Genomic DNA, 19,326 nt, shown 5'->3' with positions numbered 1-19,326 from the left:
ATAATATAATATATTCTAACACTTGTTGTATAAAGACTATCGTTTTAGGTGATTCTGAATTATTTATCATATCAAACAGGTTGACATATGTTTGAAAATAATTTATTGTTGTAATAAATGAAGTAATTTAAAAACTACTAGATACGATACAGAACGATAAACTATATAAAGATAATTATTGATTGGAGATTAATGCATTATCCAAATTTTAACTCTTAATATTTCGTTTCGCTTCACTGTGTCGAGGTAACGCAGGGCAGGAAATCATAAAAAGCAGAGATTTATCGTATGCTCGATCGAAGAAATTATTTTTCATACACGCACGTGTAGATTTATCCGGTTGTAAAGTTAGTTCGTCTCTTTAATATCGTCGTTCGATTTAATTAGAAATTCTTTTCGCATATATAACGCACGATTCTTCTCTTCTAGCTCGATAAAAAAAAAAAGAGGAGTTGTTTTTGCGAATTTATTTTTCATCTATTATTATTATTATTATTATTAATTTCAACAAATCGATCCATCGTTACAATTATATATTATCCGAGAATTTTCATTTTCGCACGAACGTACGGCCAAATATTTTCCAACGTATAATTATGTACGTTCTGTCTCGTTGAACGACCGTACGTTTAGACCTACCTCTTCCCCCTCCACTTTCCCCTCTCCCCCACTCGCTCTGTATCCTCCTTCGTATCGAATGTTCATCACGTCTATTCTGTCTAAATATCCTATTTCGACGCTGTGGCCTGAATCTGTAAATCTAATATATTGTACATGAAATTTTTGTCCTTAGATGCAGCGAAATATCTAATACTCTCGATTTATACTATTACTAATCTAGTACAATTCTTATTTTTCAAGAAATATAATATACCATGTTATTGTAAAAGTACTGCCTCGAGGACAGACTGTATCTTGGCTCCGATTAATAAATGAGTTTGAACCAAACCAAGTGTTTTTTCCTTTTCTTTAAAATAATTTTCTATAAGAAATTTAAAAAATTTACTCAACAGTTGTTGTTTTCATCTCTATATATATATATATATATATATGCATATCCGATCGATGAATTTTAATTTCGATAATAGAAGATTGTTCAAAGATAAGTGATAGACCCGAGAATATTTTCGAAACGAACCATGAGATTACATCGTTATCGCGATACTATTTTTCATTTTTTCATTATTAATATTTAACGCAAAAAAAGAATCCATAAATTTTTGCTACGTACATTTAAACGTTACGTTATAAAATAGAGAGAGAGAGAGAGAGAGAGAGAGAGTATTCGCGTTTATATCGCGTGCATTTTTTGATTGGAGAAATATTTACATAGATGATCGAAGCGATAAGGCGCGATTAATAATGCGGACGATGCGGAAAATTAGGCCGATTATACTCGAGGATCGGAGTTTAAATCGGGGGACGATTACTGTTATTGACACCGGCCAGGTAATTAAATTAATTTTTGCGACGCTTCCGCAGTTAGGATAGGCATCGGTCTGGAATAATACAGACGCCGCAGCACCAGGGCTTCCTGGTTTTTTTTTTTTTTTATTCTACGGCGATAAAGGCGGTAGGCTCTCAACCACACCCGCCGCGCACACTTCTCATTTCCAATTTAAAAATAATGAGAATTTACCGCGAATAGGCGCCGCTGTCGCGTACAGATACTCATCGAGTTCTGAGCTCGCTTGTGGGAAGTGGAATGAATTGAAAAAAATTCAATTTAGCCTCAGTGTACCGCGTTCTTTTTCTTCCTTCTCTTCCATTCTCTCCTTTTCCTCACCTCCCTTCTCTCGTTTCCTCCTTTTTCCTTTTTCAATCTCTCCTTCTTTAAGAAAAATTATGAAAAAAAATACGTCTCAAAAACGTCGAATTTCATTGAAAACTCAATCTCGATAATATAAATAAATACTTTATCGTTTAACAATTGTCTTTTATACAATCCGATATTACGATATAAAATAAGAGAGAAACAGAGAGAGAGAGAGAAAGAATTTTTTACCGTACAACATTCGTTAACCGATTCGTAATTGATCGGTGTCGTTTCACGGGAAGCCGTGAAAGAGCAATATCCCCCCGAGGGTGGAGGTATTCGACGTCTGTTGGAACAAGAAGAATCTTTGGAATCGCGATCCCTTCCCCTCCCCCAATGACAATCGAAACACGGTAAGGTGGCGAACCATGGCCAGGGGAGGGGGAAGAAGAAACGTATAAAGAGGGGCCGGGAGGAGCGATAGTCTGTCTCGAGTACGCGTAGTAATAAAATGTAAATGCGCGGCAATTGGCGGCCAATATCGAGAGAGTCGCCTTTTCCAACCTACTTTTCCGTTTGCTCTTTGGTTCGGTGGTAACAGTGAATAAGGCGGTGTGTAGAACGAGCGAGAGAAACCGAAAAGGGCCCGCGGGCTTCGCTGCGTCATTTGCATGAGTAACGGTGCAACCGAGAGGTTAGGGTAGCGAGACGAGTAATTTATAGTCAATAATTCTTGGCGAAGCAATTTTCGCATCGAGCGCAACGTTTCCTCCGGAACGAGCAAGGAGAAATAGGGGAAGGGCGGGGACACGGGATCGGGGGCTGAGGAAGAGGGTGGCGGCAGGAAATGAGGCGGAATGTTAAATAGCTGCCGTGGTACCTTCCCTCTACCCTGTCATCTCAGGTAGCTGTTAAACTGCACGTGGCAATTATTTGCGATACGTCTATCTTTTCAACATTCCCTTCAATTTTCGCTTCCACGTCAATTTCTTACCTTTTTTTATATTTCTTCGTGTACTTGCGTTACGAGAATTTTCCTCACGTTCCATCTGATCGCGCAAATTTCATTTATTTTTGTCAAACAACTACGTTGCGATAAATGCTAAGTAAAAAAAAAAAAATAATCAGAATCGTATTAAAATAAAAGAATGCTTCTGAATCAGCGTTATATCGTATCACGTATAAATCAAAAAATAAAATTAAATATAAAAAGAAATTTGCTTCTTACTATACGTTAGAAGTTATTTACATTATCGACGGAATACATTTCGGTCATAAATTAAAATGAGTTTAGAGTAACTAACGCCATCTCGCGTTTGGATCGTAGAAGCTTCGACTCGTTACTAGCATAGCAGAATGTGCAAGAAGGTATTCGTGACGTCATCGAGAAAAACGTGCCACTATTTTTGGTTATGCGGTTCCTAATATCTGTCACCATTTCGATTATTGAAAGTCGCTACATTGAAAATTAATTAATTATTAGTTTTTTATTAAAAATTTATGCACTTTTAGATTCGCATCTTAAAGATAGAACTTCAGCCAAGTTTCTCGTATCAATTTTAACGTGAAATCTTTTTCGATTAATTATTAAACAATTAATCGAAACGTCGGATCGACGATATCAATTGCGATGCTTCTTTCATTAATTTATTACTATTATGGAATTTATTTATAAATATAAATGTATGAATGTGTAACATTGCTTCCTCTTCTACTTTCACGTACAATTTTTTCGTATGTTTCTGTTATTATTTGAACGAATAAATCAATTGTTTATTACTCGATCTCGAAGCGAATATACGAGATAATTTTTGCGATAATCATTAATAAATAATTAATGAAAAAGAATTTCTCGTTAAAATCGATATCAGAAATTTGTTAGAAGTCTTAGCTTTAAGATACGAGCTTAAAAGTGCCGAAATTGTAAATAGAAAACGATTAATTAATGAATTTCCAACATGGCGTTTTCGATGTATCGATTCCTATGATGGATTAATCGTTAATAAATAATTAATGGAAAAGAATTTCTCGTTAAAATTGGTACGAGAAACTTGTTAGAGGTTCTAATTTTAAGATATGAGCTTAAAAGTATCGAAATTTTAAGTAGAAAACGATTAATTAATGAATTTTTCATGCGATGTCCTTAAAATGGTGGGAGGTGCTCTCTGTCCTTCTCGCGCAGTGTTGCTCTTCTTCTCTGTGACGTCACGAATACCTCCTTGCACATTCTGCTATGCTAGTAACGAGTCGAAACTTCCACGATCCAAACGCGAGATGGCGTTGACCCCCCCAAAAATTTTTCTTTGTTTAATCCATGAATAAGACGTATTCCATTGAAAATAACGTGCTAAAAGAAAGGAAAAAAAAAAAAATATTTTTTTTATTATTCTAAATATCGTATATACACATATTTTACATATGTTTTTATATTTTTATTATATATTATTATATATCGATTTACGCGTTGCTTTTTAGATTTCTTTAAAACACAAATCATAAAATTATAAATAAAAAAAATTCTTAGCTATACCACGATTTCGAAAATCGGAAAAAAATTTTGCGCGTGCCACTTCCGTTTCAATTATATTTTCCTGTACAAATTTTGATAATCTGATTGGAGAAATATATTTTAAAAAGAAGTGGCAAGCAAAATTTTGTTGATATATGCCGAAAAGAAAAATTGTTCACCGCGTACAACGAGTATTCATTACAACCGATACAAGTGTACGTGTATTTTAATGCGTCTAAAATTTCTAACACGCACTTATACATACACATTCACGAATATACGTCATATTCGAATTGATTTAGATGCGAAGTAAATCAACGCGCGATAAAATGGAAGAATAGAAAAACGTAATAAGAAATGTGAGAAATAACGAGTAAAGATCGAAATCTAGTAAAGAGATACTTTTTAATGTTAACGTGAAAATATTTACAACGTTATGATCATCGTGTTCACGTTTATGGTGAGAGAGAAAGAGAGAGAGAGAGAGAGAGAGAAAAGGAATATGAATGCAACGAAATACACCCGAGAGACGACTTTTCACACTTTTATTTAGCCAGCCACCGGGTTCACTTACGGCGGTGAAAAGTTTAAGCCCGGTATGGGAAGGTGAAGATTACCCGGGGCAACATAAACCGATACCGACGACATAAAGGTGCACACCCGATATTAGATATCAAGGCATCCGCCTTAGCTTTCATCCACCATCGAGTGTCCCACCGAGAGCTATCAAACTGATAGAATATGTTCCACGTTACCGCGTTATCCCCCTCAGCTCTATATATATATATATGTGTGTGTGTGTATCGGTATACCCATCTACGCGATTATCATACGTAGAACGGTTTATTTAAAGTAGCTTTTATCGCGAGCTTAGCTTACGCCCCGAATTTAGTTGGAAACATGGCACCTATTACTATTTTCTTTTATTTTTATTTTTCATTTTGTTCGCGAGGAACGAATTTGGAGAAAAAAAAAATCAAAAGAAAAACCAAGAAGAATTATTTTATTGTAATCGATTTACAAATATATATATGACTATTGAATAATGGCTTTTTTTTTTTTTTTTAAAAAAAAAGATATCGTGATATCTTATCGATAAGGTTACATAGTTACATTAGCGAGAACGTAATTTTCAGCTTTGTTAATTATGCTTTTAGTAATGATTTCTTTTAACGTCACCCGAGATATCGATACACGGGTTTCTCTCGCAAGTATATACATCGCTCGGCGATATTCTTAATGTGCCCTCATAAAAAGATCTACTTCCTTTTTTTATAACGAGAGATAAGATATTATTAAACGCTCTACGTTTCAGAACTGAACTGCTTTGTTCGTCTCTTAAAATACAAGATACAAAATACAAAAAAAAGAGAGGAAAAAAAAAAAAGAAAAGAACAAATACAATTCTTCGCCACTTTATTATTCAAGGAAATTACTTAGATAATGAATAGATAATTAACGAATTTATAACACGTATAAATCTTCTGAATCGATCTTTTTGGACGAATTTCCACGAGATTTTCAAGAATCCATATTTCGTACGTGAACGTACGTATCGGCAAACGAATCCTCTATCGATCCCTGAATCGATCATTGAAGAATCACTTTGGCTAACTTCGACGCATTCTTCCCCTTTACGTGCCCCAATAATTATCCAATAATTATCCGCATTATGTTTGGCAAGTGCTTAATTATGTCCGTTTCGTGACTCGTTAAAAGCATTTCGAAATATTCCCTCTCCCCTCTTCCCTCCTCCCTCCTCCCTTCCTGTGTCGAGCAAACAGGAGGGGGGGAAAAAAAATGATAATTATTATTACAACGAAAGATCGATCTACCAACTTTCACGAAACACACGATTGAATTACAAATTTATGGGCATATTTATCGGAATGAATAACCAGAATTTTTCGAGAATTGTGTTTAAAAAAAAAAAAAAATAAAATAAAAGGAGCGTAATTAAAAGCGTTATAAATTTGTAAAAGAGAGAATTTATGGAAAGAGGGGGAAACGGGAGGAGAGAGAGAGAGAGAGAGAGAGAGAGAGAGAGAGAGAGAGAGAGAGAGAGAGAAGGATGTATTTGTAAAGGTAAAGTAAATTGGGTGAATCGTCGTAAAGATCGATCGCATTGTGCGCGCAGGTTTTTCAAACAAAACGCGAGGCAAGCCGGGGCTTAAACCTATCATTTCCCTGTTCATTATAACAATTACCTGGTGATAGAAGGATGGCGAGGGTCTATGGGGGAGGGGGCAGAGGAGGGGAAAGGGGAGAGGGAGGAAGGGGGGGAGGGGAGGATCCGGTGAAAATAATGATTGAAAATAACAGGAATCGCATAAACGTGCAATCATGCAGCGTCGAAGGATACCGAGGGTTTGTCGGAAATGATCACAGATTTCAGGGCAGTGTGATCATCCGGCTCGAAGACAAGCATTACGTTAATGACCTCCATTATCCCCAGATTATAGAATTATAACGCTGTTGCAATAAATTATTCGTCCTGCCGCGATCATTCCCCCCCCTTTCCCCCCCCTTTCCCTCCCTGCCAATCTACTTTACATCGACGCGAAGAAATTTAAATAAATCACGCATAATCGGTTCCATTCCGTTCTCCACTCCTCTTCCTCCACCGTCAATTTACCAACCGATCGAGTTAAAAGATATATGTATAAATAATAAGGGTGTATACGCATGAACGCGAGACGGGACGACGCGACGATTTAAACCGTTTCGGTATCGAAAGCGAACAAGTTGAAACGAATTATGGTATTTTCCGGGGACGACGCGATCGCGTGTCAAACAAGTTTCACGAGAATCGAAATCTCTTTTTTCGAAGGAGCATTGAAAATAATTCGTCCGTGATTCGTACGATTCTTTGGTTGGAAATTTGCCGAGCGTGTGCACGCCCTGTGTGTTGTACACCCGAGGGGAACAAAGAAATTAAAAACCTAGTTATAGCTACCCCGGGGCGAAGAACCGTTTCGAACTCGATCTCGCGATATCACCGTATGCCGTATCGGTTTCCTTTCCCTTCGGCTGTGTCGCTGTACACTAATCCGCTCGAATCAATTCCTCCTTCGTTCGACTCGTTCACGCTCGTTTGCGCCAAAGTATTTCCGTTGTGTGCACAACACAATTTATTTCACCCTGTGTGAACGCATCTCGCGATTACGATTCGTGACCATGTACAATCGATTACCGCGCGTGAAAGAAGAAAAATCGGAATCGGAGTGGGGGGCAGAGATTCAGAGAAGGGAATATTTGGAAATAAGGATGTACGGGCTTCTTCCCCTCTTCTGCGTCTACTTCGCGTTTACACGTATCCCGGAGGCCATAAATAAGCTGGCACGGTGTTGGACACGGCCACTCGCGCACCGGGAAAACTTGACTAATTGCGAGAAACCTCTCTGACATCCCTTCCTTTCCGTCCAGATATCCTTCCGTGTCCGTTACAAGCCCTCTCTTCTCCCCTCCCACTCTCTCTCACTCGAATACCCAATGTTCTATCCTTATGCATCCCACGCTCATTCCTAATCGCGCATCGTTCGTTTTCTTTTTTTTCTCTTCTCGCGATCTCTTTAAAACGTTTATCGAATTATCGAAAGCGAAACGTTCGAATTCGTTAATTTATCGTTGGTACGGTTGCGCGTAAGCTGCGTTCCTTCGGTACACGCGTACTACTGTTCGCTGGTACGGTGGAAAGAAGTCCCGCGGGACGGTAGAGGGGCAAGAAGGGTCCTTTGCTAGAACCGCCTACTTCACTTCATAGACGACTTCACTTTATTGACACCACACGCTATATTGTAGTAGGAGATCTATAATTCGAATATTCAAAATCATAAAAGTTATTTTCATTTACGTTAGGATAGTCATCCAATATTGGAAATATTTTCGAAACTATCTACACGTACATTAGTATTATCTTAATTACTCCAATACAAAATTTATAAATTAAACTGTCACGAATTGTAATTAGCGTACGTTTTGGATTAGCGACAAATACCATGAACAAAAATATGCGCGTGAAAAATAGGCGTTTTCTTCCAAATTAACCAATCGGATCTGCATTCTTTCCGCCGAGACTTGTTTCCACCAGTGAACAGTACGACATAGTCGATAAACTTGTTCGTTTGTTGGACGAGAATATATATATATATATTCCGACAACTAACCTCGCTCCTAGCCAAGTTTTCATAATTTATTCGAGTATTCACGATTTCCTCGCTTCTACTATTTTTCTTCGCGTTCTCGAGTCTGTTGACAGTAATTACTTTATCGAACAAACTAAACGCAAAACTAGCGATAAACGCAATTGCCTCTATTAAGTACTAACGATAGCCGCTAGACTCGACTCGACTCGACTCGACTCGACTCGTCTCGTCTCGTCATCGAGTATACCGTACGACTAAATTAATCGTGGAAAACGGTTCGAGATGGCGCGGCGAATGTTGCGCCAACTTGGTCAACATTCTATAGTCGGATGATCGTTGTAATATCTCGCGGCACGAACGAGCTATTGTGGTCGTGCTGGGACGACAGCGGCCCTTTAAAAGACACCGATTAATCTTCTTTTTCAACGACCACCACCTTTCTTCTTGTCGCCGACCGGTTAACCAGGGAGAGATGTCGGTCGGCTCTCGAAGGCCAACAGTTTCGAAGCAGCTGCGCAATTACGCGGATAATACACCGCTTTCGCCCGGAGGAAAAAAATTCTACTCGCTTACTGCTATTTCGATTGCGAAATCGAAACTCGTTTCCAAAATTTTCGACCCGATTTTCGGCCGACAAGAAAAAAAAAAAAAAGAAGAGAAATTTCTTTGTCCGATTTTGTTGCTCGATCATCGTTTCGAAATTTTAAAAAGAGTTCGACTCGGGGGAAACGGAGGAAAAGGAGGAGACGCGGGTTTCTTCGGTCGAAGGTCGGTCATTTTTCTGGCGCCAACTATTCGTCGTAATTCGTTCGAAGCACCCTTCGGCGAGTCTCTTTCGCCGACGTCCATGCCTTCCGTGACACACCACATCGCCGGAAGGAAACTCTCGACAAGCCACTCGCCTCGCTTCCAGACCCTCTTTCTTGTCGCGCCTCGCCGTTACTAGACGCAAACTGACAGGATAGGAAGCAACTCGATAGGCTCCTAAAGATAGGCTTCTTTTCTTTTCTTTTTCTAAAGCTTCTAAAAAGAACGAAAATGAGGTTTTTTTTTTTCAAAACTTCGAGAGGAGAGAAAACCACAAGGATCAGATCCGAACAGGGATAGCGCGTAGTTTTAAAAGTTCACGTGTAACGAGTCTGATCGTTCGCCACAATACGTTATCGTTTTGAAACGAGGAGAATAGACGAAGAAGAAGTAGTCTGTCCATAAATCACTCAAAGGGCAATCGAGATCACCCTGGGACCCGACGCAACGTACTCCTGCGTCGCTCTCCGTTTTTTTCTTCCCTCCTCTTCCTCGAGCGAGAAAGCGCTTTCTCATTCGACCGTAAAATTACCAACCATCGCTCGTTCCGTCTCTTTACGACTCATTCTCGGAATATCCTCTTGCTTACTTTCAAAATAGTACGCGAGTTCGTTCCTTTTTTCTTCCCTTTCCTTTTCTCAAATTTCTTCGTTATTCCCTTCCTCTCTCCCTCTTCCCTTGCCCATTTAGATCGATTAAAAGGAGGGGAGGTGGAAAAAAAAAAAATGCACGTATCGTTCCTCGTTGAGAAATAAGTTGCGATATATTTCATTTCAATAGGATACCGAACAGGATTACGTAACGTATTGGAATAACAATGATAAAATCAACAAGTTGAACGTTTAGGCTTCGGGTTTCGAGAAAAATGAGTAGAAAATATCGATTCCAAGTACAAATCAATTATTGAGTCAAACGAATTCGCCTTGCATACACGTCGTTCTCTTCAGATCGAAAAAACATGAATTTTTCCTTTTATCGTAGAGAATAATAATAATATTAATAATAATAATAATAATCGTAATACAGTGGCAATTACCATATATACACACGTATATACACATATACAGGATACATATGCGCGTACACAAATATGCATATATGTATACACACGTATATACGCGTACAAGACGTAGAACAAAATAAATCTATTTACAACTAAATATCTCGAGCGATTCGTTTTCTCTTCGATGATATACAATATCGATCGTTATTACACATCGTTTATTATTCGTAACGCTACTTAATCATCGGATCGGTCGCTAAAACTTTGGTTAAAAATATATAGACGCGATATATCTCAACTAGTCAATCAAGGATCCCGTTTCACTCGATTCGCGTGCGCCCATGCTTCGCGAGAAGCTTCGCAATTTTATTTATTTATTTACGCGTTCCTTTCCTACGTCCCTTTCCTTCTTTCTCTCGTTTTCTTTTTTTCCTTTTTTCCTTTTTATTAAATTTCATCCTCTATGAACGTATCTCTATGAACAAATGTACAATAGTTACAATAAATGTTTAGCGATGAATATTATTATATTAAATTCGTAAATACTATAAACACATAGACTCGAGCGTTCCGCGACAAACGGTACGAGAACGATTGGTACGATTGGTAGACCGCGATCGACCAGAATTTACGGCGTCTGTCGTTTCACCATCTACACTGTACGCGCGTTATCTTCGCTTTTCGGGCTTGGAACGCGTAACGACGGGCAAAAAAACGTCGGCTGCAAATTTACGATCGGAATTATGTTACCTTATATAGATCGTACAGATATTATCGTAGAATGTTTATCTTTACACTTTGTACTATTTCTCAGTATCTCGAACGTTTATATTTCCAAATCGTTTCACGTTCCAAATCGTCCGAATCGGTTGTCATCAAATGAAATTAAGAAATACTTAAGGACAGGAGAGGGAAGAGGAAGGAGGTTAGGGGAGAGGCGTTCGATATTAAAAATAATTAGTCCGTCGAATCGAACGATCCACGATCGCATCGCTATCGTATACAAATAAATTCTAGGATCACGCGTACACGCGTAACTGTAGCGGAAGCGCAGTATATCTCACTCATGCACGTGCTTTCTCACTCGAAAATCACAGTTGAACATTGGTTTTTATTTTTACTCCTTTTTTTTTTTTTTTTTTTACTCCTTTTTTTTTTTTTTTTTCTTTTTTCCACGTTACACTCGTGGTATTCTTTCTTTCTTTCTCTCTTTCTTACTCGTCGAAATTAAGCTTAAACGTGTCTTTCGTCTCGTTTCGTCTCGTTTCGTGCGCGGCGGAAATAATTTTTTTAATCGGAGATTACCGTTCTACCGGAAACGTTCATCGACAACGCGGAGGGAGAATTGGAAAATGATATATATATATATATATCGGACGATGTCGAGAAAACGTGTCGATGTAAACAAAACACGTAGGATCACGGTGGTGAGCGAACGTGATGCTGAAGATATCCAAGCGATCGAGAAAGGAAGGTGGTAAAAGAAGACCCCCTCCCCTCCTATGGAGGGACAAGTCGACGAGATTTAATAATCACGCAGCGGCCGTGCTTAAAGCAGCCGCTGTTCGCCTCAACAGGCGCGCGTTATTTTCGGATCCGCCTTCGTCGCACGCGCTCCCCTATTATTCTCGCGCCCAGAATCACAGTTAAAAGCGCGCGTAACACGCGTACAATCGAATAATCCTCTCGCCAACTCCTCAATCCAACCCACACACGCGCCGTTTCCATCTCAACGACGCGAAAATTACGTCGCGGGGAAGAACTCGAGAGGATCGAAGGAAAGGGAGGGCGTTACATCGTCCCTTGCGCTGAAGAAGGACGACGATGCGACGGCAAGGTAGAGAGTTCAAATATCCGCGCGTGGATCACAGTCGACGAGACGATCGATATCCGCGGTTCGGCCGTGAACTCATTGAGGCAAGCCGGAAGCGGCGCCGAGCCTCGGCGGGCCGGCGTACAAGGGGTACGGGGAGAAGTAGGGTGGCAAGGCCGGGGCCGCGTGGGGGTGCGGCGGGGGGAGGGGCAGAGCCAAGGACGACAGAGACGGGGCCAAGAGCGGCGACGGTTTCCCGTACGGGTGGTAGCGGGCGGTCGCGAGCGGGCTCAGAGGTGGCGTCGGGTAAGTCCTGGGGAACAGGGGATGCGCGGCCGGCAGGCCGACCGGGGGCGAGAGCAGGGAGAGGGCCGCCCCCGAGGGATCGGCGCCCGTTCCTCCCGTCACGTTCGTGTGACTCCTCAAATGCTGCAGCAACTCGTCAGACGTGGAGAACCTTTTCCCGCAATACGCCGTGTCCCCGGCTATCCAGTTGCACACGTAAGGGAGTTGAGAGACAGCCGCCAGGGCGGCAAGTTGCGCGTGAGCGTACGCCGCGACACCCAACGCTCCGTAACCCGTTGTCGTCGCACCACTGCCACCACCACCTCCACCACCACCTCCACCACCACCACCACCACCACCACCACCACCACCACCACCACTGTTCCCTTTGTGATCGCACTGCGCGCATCCACCGGGGCAGGAAGAACCGGCGGCGCCCCCCAATTTCCCGCCGCCGGCCAAACTCGCCGAACTCGCGAGCAAATGAGAGTTCAACTGGCAACCGGTGCAATAGGGATCCCTGCAAACGGGCATCAGCGCGGTTGTATCGGCCCCCGATCCCGAGCTCTTCAGCCTCGCGTAGCTCAGATACGGGTTCCCCACCAAACCGTTCTTCAACGCGGCGTGTTGGTGAGATATCAACGAGCTGGCCGTCGCGTCGATCGGTAATTGGGGGCTGAAGCCCAGGTAAGCGGACGAGCAGGACAGGCTCACGCCCGGTTTGAACGTCCCCAGTGGAAGGTCCTTGATGGATGGATCGGTGATCGCGAGAACACCTGCAGGGCTGTAGGAAGACGGCTTCGCCTGCAACGACGGGCTGCCGACCACCGCTGGCTGCGAAGAGGAGGAAGAGCACGTGGAGGAGGAGGAGGAGGAGGAGGAGGAGGAGGAGGAGTCGACGACGAGTTGATTCCTCGAGGCGGGCGATTCTCGTGCCCCGTCACCGTTCGGAGTCGCCGTCTTCCTCCCCTGTTGGTGAGGAGTGATCGCCCGTACCGAGGAACACCCGCTCTGGTTGCTCGAGCACCGTTTATTCGTGCTCCCGGGTGTCCTCGAACGGCCGGATATCGAATGAGTGGAGGCAGATCGTTGTTGCTCGTTGTCCGGGCTCGATGCTTTTTCCACGCCGCTCGACAAACACGACTCGTACGGTTTGAAGTTGGCCGCCTTGCTCGACTCGGCCGAGGAGGAGGAGGACGAGGCCACGATCCCCGGCGACGATTTCTCGCGCGATTGATCCGTCGACTTGCACGACTTGTTGTTGTTGTTGTTGTTGTTGTTGCTGCTCGTCGAACCTTTGTCCAACGAGCCCAGCAAAGATTTGTTGGACGGCGTGTCCGCTCCTATTTGACTGCAAGTCTGAGCCAGGAGCGCGAGCGGGCTCTTCTTCGCGTCCAGCTGCAAACGAAAAACGACACGTGTCGATAAACAGATCGTTCCACGCTCCATCACGTCTCGTGATTAGATATCGAGAAACGCCTACATTTTCCTAGGTAAAAAATGTTTAACATGCTTCTACTCGTATAATTCATTAAGAGAGATCTGCACTTTTTTCTACGAATATACTCGTTGGACGTAAATTTATTTTTCAATATTTTCTTGATCCTTTTCAAGTTAATTCGACAGTAGAATTACCTTAGTCTTGTTTTGCTATAAAACTATTATTTTTATGCGTTTTCTTTTTCAACATTTGTTAATGTTCTTTATTTTAAGGATAAATAGAGAATAAGAAAATTGTGGTGGAATTTGCTTTCGAATTTTTAATTTTTAATTTAAAGGGTTGGAAACGATTTTCCATCGAATTTCGACGAATAAAAGCTGGTACGATCGGTTATAAATAGGTGGCATGGTAACGTAGCGCGCTACGTTTGCCGCGATCAAGTTGTTAAAAGAGAGCGGTGAATTAAAATGGCTGTTTACGGGCGCGGAGGTAGCCAATTAATAAGTGGTTGGCGACGCGGAGAAGAACGATCGGCGTTGGAGAGGAGTGAGCGAGAATTGAATATCGGTGTCGAGCGAGCGTTTCCCTTCCAAGTGGCTAGAGATGATGCAGTCGGTGTAATTAGCGTATAGAGGAACGATATTTCTCGCGGTTTGATACGCGGTCGATCGAACAGATGTTCGCCGTAATTAAAACGCAACGTTCGTGCAGCTAACCCGCCGGTTTACGGTTGCTTTTGCTAATGGCTCGACGCCGACAGATATTAATGCCACGAATTGCAACAGGCTATTACGGCATTACGGGTCCGGAGCTGTATGTTAATCGCTCCCTCGGACAACTTAACGGAACGCGCCAACGCTCGATCGCGATATCGTATTTTTATCGTTAACCTTAATTTATGGATTCATCGTTCGAAATTTCCCTTTTAATCCCCCGTACAACCGTCGAATAGTAGAGAATGGTGGATATAACGCGTCCTCTCTCTCTCTCTCTCTCTCTCTCTCTTTCAATCTTTTAAACGATCGTTATTTCCAATTTTGTTTTCCATTTTTAAATCGCGATACGCGACTCGAATTTTACGTGGACGACGGATAATGGGGTAATCGTCGAAAATTACCACGTTTAAAATTAACTCTTGGCCGCGTTGAAAGTTTTTTTACACGGGCGCTAGTCAACCGAGTTGACGAGACGTTGGACGAGATATAGGACGATAAAATAAAAGTCGAGAAATAAATTATTTCTTATTTTCCATAGCATTCGAATACGTACATGTTAATTTCATCCGTTCGAATAAATTTTTCATCTTCCAAACGTCAAAACTATCGTCCATTGTCGCGTAAAATTTCATAGAAATGGAATACCGTGCTCCGATTAAATAATTGCAAGTCCCGATTCGCGAGACCGCTTAACCGGATAGCATCGGGTACTGCCAATTACTTGTTGCTTTTTACTCGTGATACCAATTGAAACATAATACGCATGCTCTTTGCCCATGCACTCGAGGGAATGCACGGTAATATCTATAACGAATCGTTTCTTTGGAAAATCGTTTCATTGAGAGTTGATCGTTATTTTAATCGAGTTTCATCGTCACATTTTGAAGAAATGTGAAGGGAATGTAGAAGGGAATGAAGGAAAAGATAGTCGATCGAGGGAAAAATGAAAGAGAAAAACGGAATAAAATAAAAGAAAAGGAAAAAGGTTTGAGGCTTATTATTATCGTTAAATGCGTATTCACCACGCAGAATGCTCACTTATAACGCGTGTAAAAAAAAAAAAAAAAGAAAGAAAAAAAGAAAAAGGTAGGAAGAAACAACGGACGAGCAAAATGTTTCGTTCATTTTTTAACGCGAACACGCTCTCCGTCTATCTCTTTCCCTCTCGATCCTCCGAGCATTGTATTACCGAATCGTGTTTTGATTTATGGCGCTCGTAAATCAGTGAACGTTGAAGCAGAAACTTTGCCAGCACTCGCTGTCCTCAAAATAGTTTACAGGAGTTAAAGCATAAGACGTGAAATGCATTCCCGTCGCGATTAACGAGAAGTCGACAACTAGAATTAACGAACCGTCGAAACTATCCTTCTTCGTCGTGTTCATTTTACGTCGACTCGATCGTAATACGAATTTCACGCCTCGAGTCGCGATATTCCCATTTTCGATCTTTTATTTTATAATCGTTTACGCGATTTATTTTTTTTCTTTCCTTCTTTTCTCTCTTTTCTCCCAAATTAAACTTTACCTTGATCGAGCATTTATCATATCATATCATATCAATCACTGATTTGAAACGAAATTCCGAAGACGCGTATTAAACACGCGTGCAACTAGATTATTATTATTATTATTATTATTTACATATTCTTTATACGATACGATAACCGTAACAATTATACAATATTCGTATCGGGAGAAAAAAATGGAGAAAAAAAACGGAAATTAGAAAATACGACACTAACCGTAGTAGGTAAAGGCGTAAGATATTCCGGACGGAGGTACTGATTCGCGCTAGAAGTCAGCATCTTCGAAGGAGAGAATGTTCGCCTTCTTCTTGTCCACGAATTATATATATATTTATGTATATATATATATATATATATTCCCTTTGGAACGAGTAAATAACACTGTGATCACTAGCGACGGTGGAACACAAAGGAGCGGAGGGGAAACGAGCAAAGGCTCGAAAAAAACACGTTCTCTTTCTTGTTGTATTCGTCAAGGTGAAACGAGGAAAGTACACGTAAACGAAGCCATCTCGATTTTAAAAAATATTCCAGCGTGAACACCACCGTTCCGTTCAACATACGAGAGGGAACACAACGGAGCACAGAAAAATATATGAAAACGAAAAAAACGAAATAAAGAGGATACCGTGTGCTCGCGCGACACGATACACGACGCATTCGGTTACCACGACCGGCTTCGAATCGCGACTGAGTCGCATCGCTTACTGTTCCCTCGACCGAGCTTCCCTGCTTCCCCCCCTCCCCCCACCACGCCGCCAACACACTCTATCGATGACCGTTCAGCTGACTTACCCCGCCACACTATGCTCCCCCGGGAAAGCTTACCCCTTCGCCGCTCTGTCGGTACATCCTAGTTTCTCCCACCATCCACCATTTCGGATTTTCTAGCGATGAAAGTGATACACTCTCGTGGGAGGGAAAAAAAAAAAAAAAAAAAAATAAATAAATAAAATAAAAAAAGAAAGCAAAAACAATTCTTTTTTTCATTGATATTCGTATCGAATGGACATTTCGATTCAACGTTATCCAAATCCATCGTCTCGCGTTTCACGTTTCCTTTTCCTTTTGCGTCCACCGATCACAAATACGCGCCCGTTTTTTTTTTCTTTTTTTTACGACTCTATCCAAATAATCTAATTTCTCTTTCTTCTCGCGTATACTTTAGACTCGAAATTTCGAATATTTGTTTTCCACGCGTTTCGAACTCGGAGCCATCGCTACTAGTGTCGAAGGATTCCCCACTCCCCTAGCGAGAGGTATCGAGAGGTATACGACAAGGACAGAGCGAATAGGAAGAAGAAGGCGAGCAACCGATGCGAAGGAAAGAGAAGGAAGGTGACGTGGAGATAGCGGTGGTGTGGCGATGGTGGCGATGGTGGCGGTAGCGTTCGCGACACGGTGGTCGTTGTCGGTTCGCGCTTTGCCGACACTTTTGCCGGGTGCAACCGACCCGACCAACGACGTGTCAACTCGTGCAAGGTGCCCCCCACGACAACCACTTCCACCTACCCCGCCCTCTCCTCCATTCTTCCCTCCTCTTCTTTCTACCCTCTTCCTTTTCTCGCCAATCTCGATCCTTTATACACCTCTTACACACCGCGTCCACATTTTTTTCATTCGTTCGATCGAGAACAAGATGCCACCACCAAAAACGACTTATAAATATTTCTATCAAAAAATACCTATATATTCCTCTACGAAATTATTTATAAATAATTTTTCCCTACTCCGTCTCTTTCTCGTTAATATAATATTTTTCGAAATTATAAGTTATAATATATATGTATATATATATATACGTATAAAGCTTTACGATACGGTTGATAAATTAACAGTGTTAATCCGACATGTTACGATTGTTCTCTTGGTATTTCAAGTTTGAACAGGTCTTTAAACTTGCAGAGTAGTAGTGTATACCAGAGAATAATAATTTGCTAATCTCCTCTCTCTCTCTCTCTCTCTCTTTATGGTTTTATTAAAGTTTCAAGTAAGAAACTAAGGGAAACTAACTAAGCAGGTAACTAAAATCTCTGCCCTTTGCTGCTGCTGATACTATAAAATATTGGAAATTAAAACGTGATGCTCTTCGTAAATATTTATTGCCATACTTTCTTTTGCTTTTTCGTGTTTGACATACAAATAAAGAAAATATTAGTGTAATTTTAAGTAGTGACGATGATATATTTGTGTACCATGATATATACCCCGTTATATATTTTGGACAAATTTTCAATAAATTTTAGTTTCGAGAAAGTTCTCGTTCGAAACAAATAAAAGTTGAGAGAATTGTAAAAGTTGTTTCTTCTTCGAAAATTTACGAGTAAATGGATAAATATTTAAAATTGTTCGTATGTCCGTTTCAAATCGAATTCCGAATAACGGTAAAATTACGGTTTGCAATCGCGTTTATTTTTCTGTAACGCGAGATAAAGAGGAAAGATGGAATAATGGAAGCGCGAAATATCGAAAGATGGACGAGTTATGGACGAGCGATGTTAAAAAATTAATACAATAATTTTTTCTGCAGTTACGTACAGTTTGGATTTCTCGAAATAAAATTTATTACGTTGCATTAATAATTTTTATTTACATAAGGATACACACGTACACCAAAGCATTCGTTGGCAATGATAACTAGATTCCACCGTGTGATTTATTGCCACGATTTTATTCCATTCATTTAATTACATCGGGTAAACAATTCGTTTAGATTTATGATCGTTTTCAAGTATCTACTTACTTACGCATAAAACTTTATACCCAAGAGTCATAAGCAAATCTATAATCTAAAATTACGAGTTTTACGACTCGAAATTAAAAATTCTAAATTCTATTTCAATACGAGATGTTTCCTTTCACGAATATATTTAATTTTGAAGGTTTAAGACTTTAAGTGTTCTTGGATAATGGACGGAAAATAAATAGTGGGAAAATACGACTACAAGTCGAACCTTTTGTTCCCCTCTTTATATTTATGAGAATATATATATTTATATATGTATGTAGATGATAGATATTTATATATACATATATATATATATATTTTTTCAAGAAAAAAGACGAAATATCGGTGTCGTAAAACGACATAGGCATAAGTCTTGAAAAGACTTTTCATTTGTAAGCCACAGTAATAAATGTCAATAGTAGCGTTCAATGGAATTAAGCGAACGTTTCCGATTGAAAGATGAATACCGAGCCGGGTAATTAAGTAATACAACTTATAAGCTCGACCCTTGGCAATTCTATTAAAGCACCGAATTTACAGCTTTACGACAGCTATAAAAAATAATTTTCTTTTACAACGATCTTATCCCGAACGCTG

General features: G+C 40.7%; 1 protein-coding gene across 1 annotated transcript; it reads right to left on the bottom strand.

Moving 5' to 3' along the window:
* Positions 1-9,954: 9,954 nt before the first annotated feature.
* On the bottom strand, positions 9,955-16,697 carry LOC122714183 (zinc finger protein Elbow-like). The gene is made up of 2 exons (XM_043935315.1): positions 16,218-16,697; positions 9,955-13,716 (listed from the first exon to the last, which is right to left on the bottom strand). The coding sequence occupies exons 1-2, from the start codon at positions 16,278-16,280 to the stop codon at positions 12,130-12,132; spliced, it is 1,650 nt and encodes a 549-aa protein (XP_043791250.1). The 5' UTR covers positions 16,281-16,697; the 3' UTR covers positions 9,955-12,129.
* Between the last annotated feature and the right edge of the window lie 2,629 nt (positions 16,698-19,326).

Source organism: Apis laboriosa, unplaced genomic scaffold (genome assembly GCF_014066325.1).
Source record: "Apis laboriosa isolate Shangri-la unplaced genomic scaffold, ASM1406632v1 scaffold28_cov147, whole genome shotgun sequence".
NCBI lineage: Eukaryota > Metazoa > Arthropoda > Insecta > Hymenoptera > Apidae > Apis > Apis laboriosa.
The sequence above is the reverse complement of the archived record's forward strand: the minus strand, read 5'-3'. Positions and strand labels throughout refer to the sequence as shown.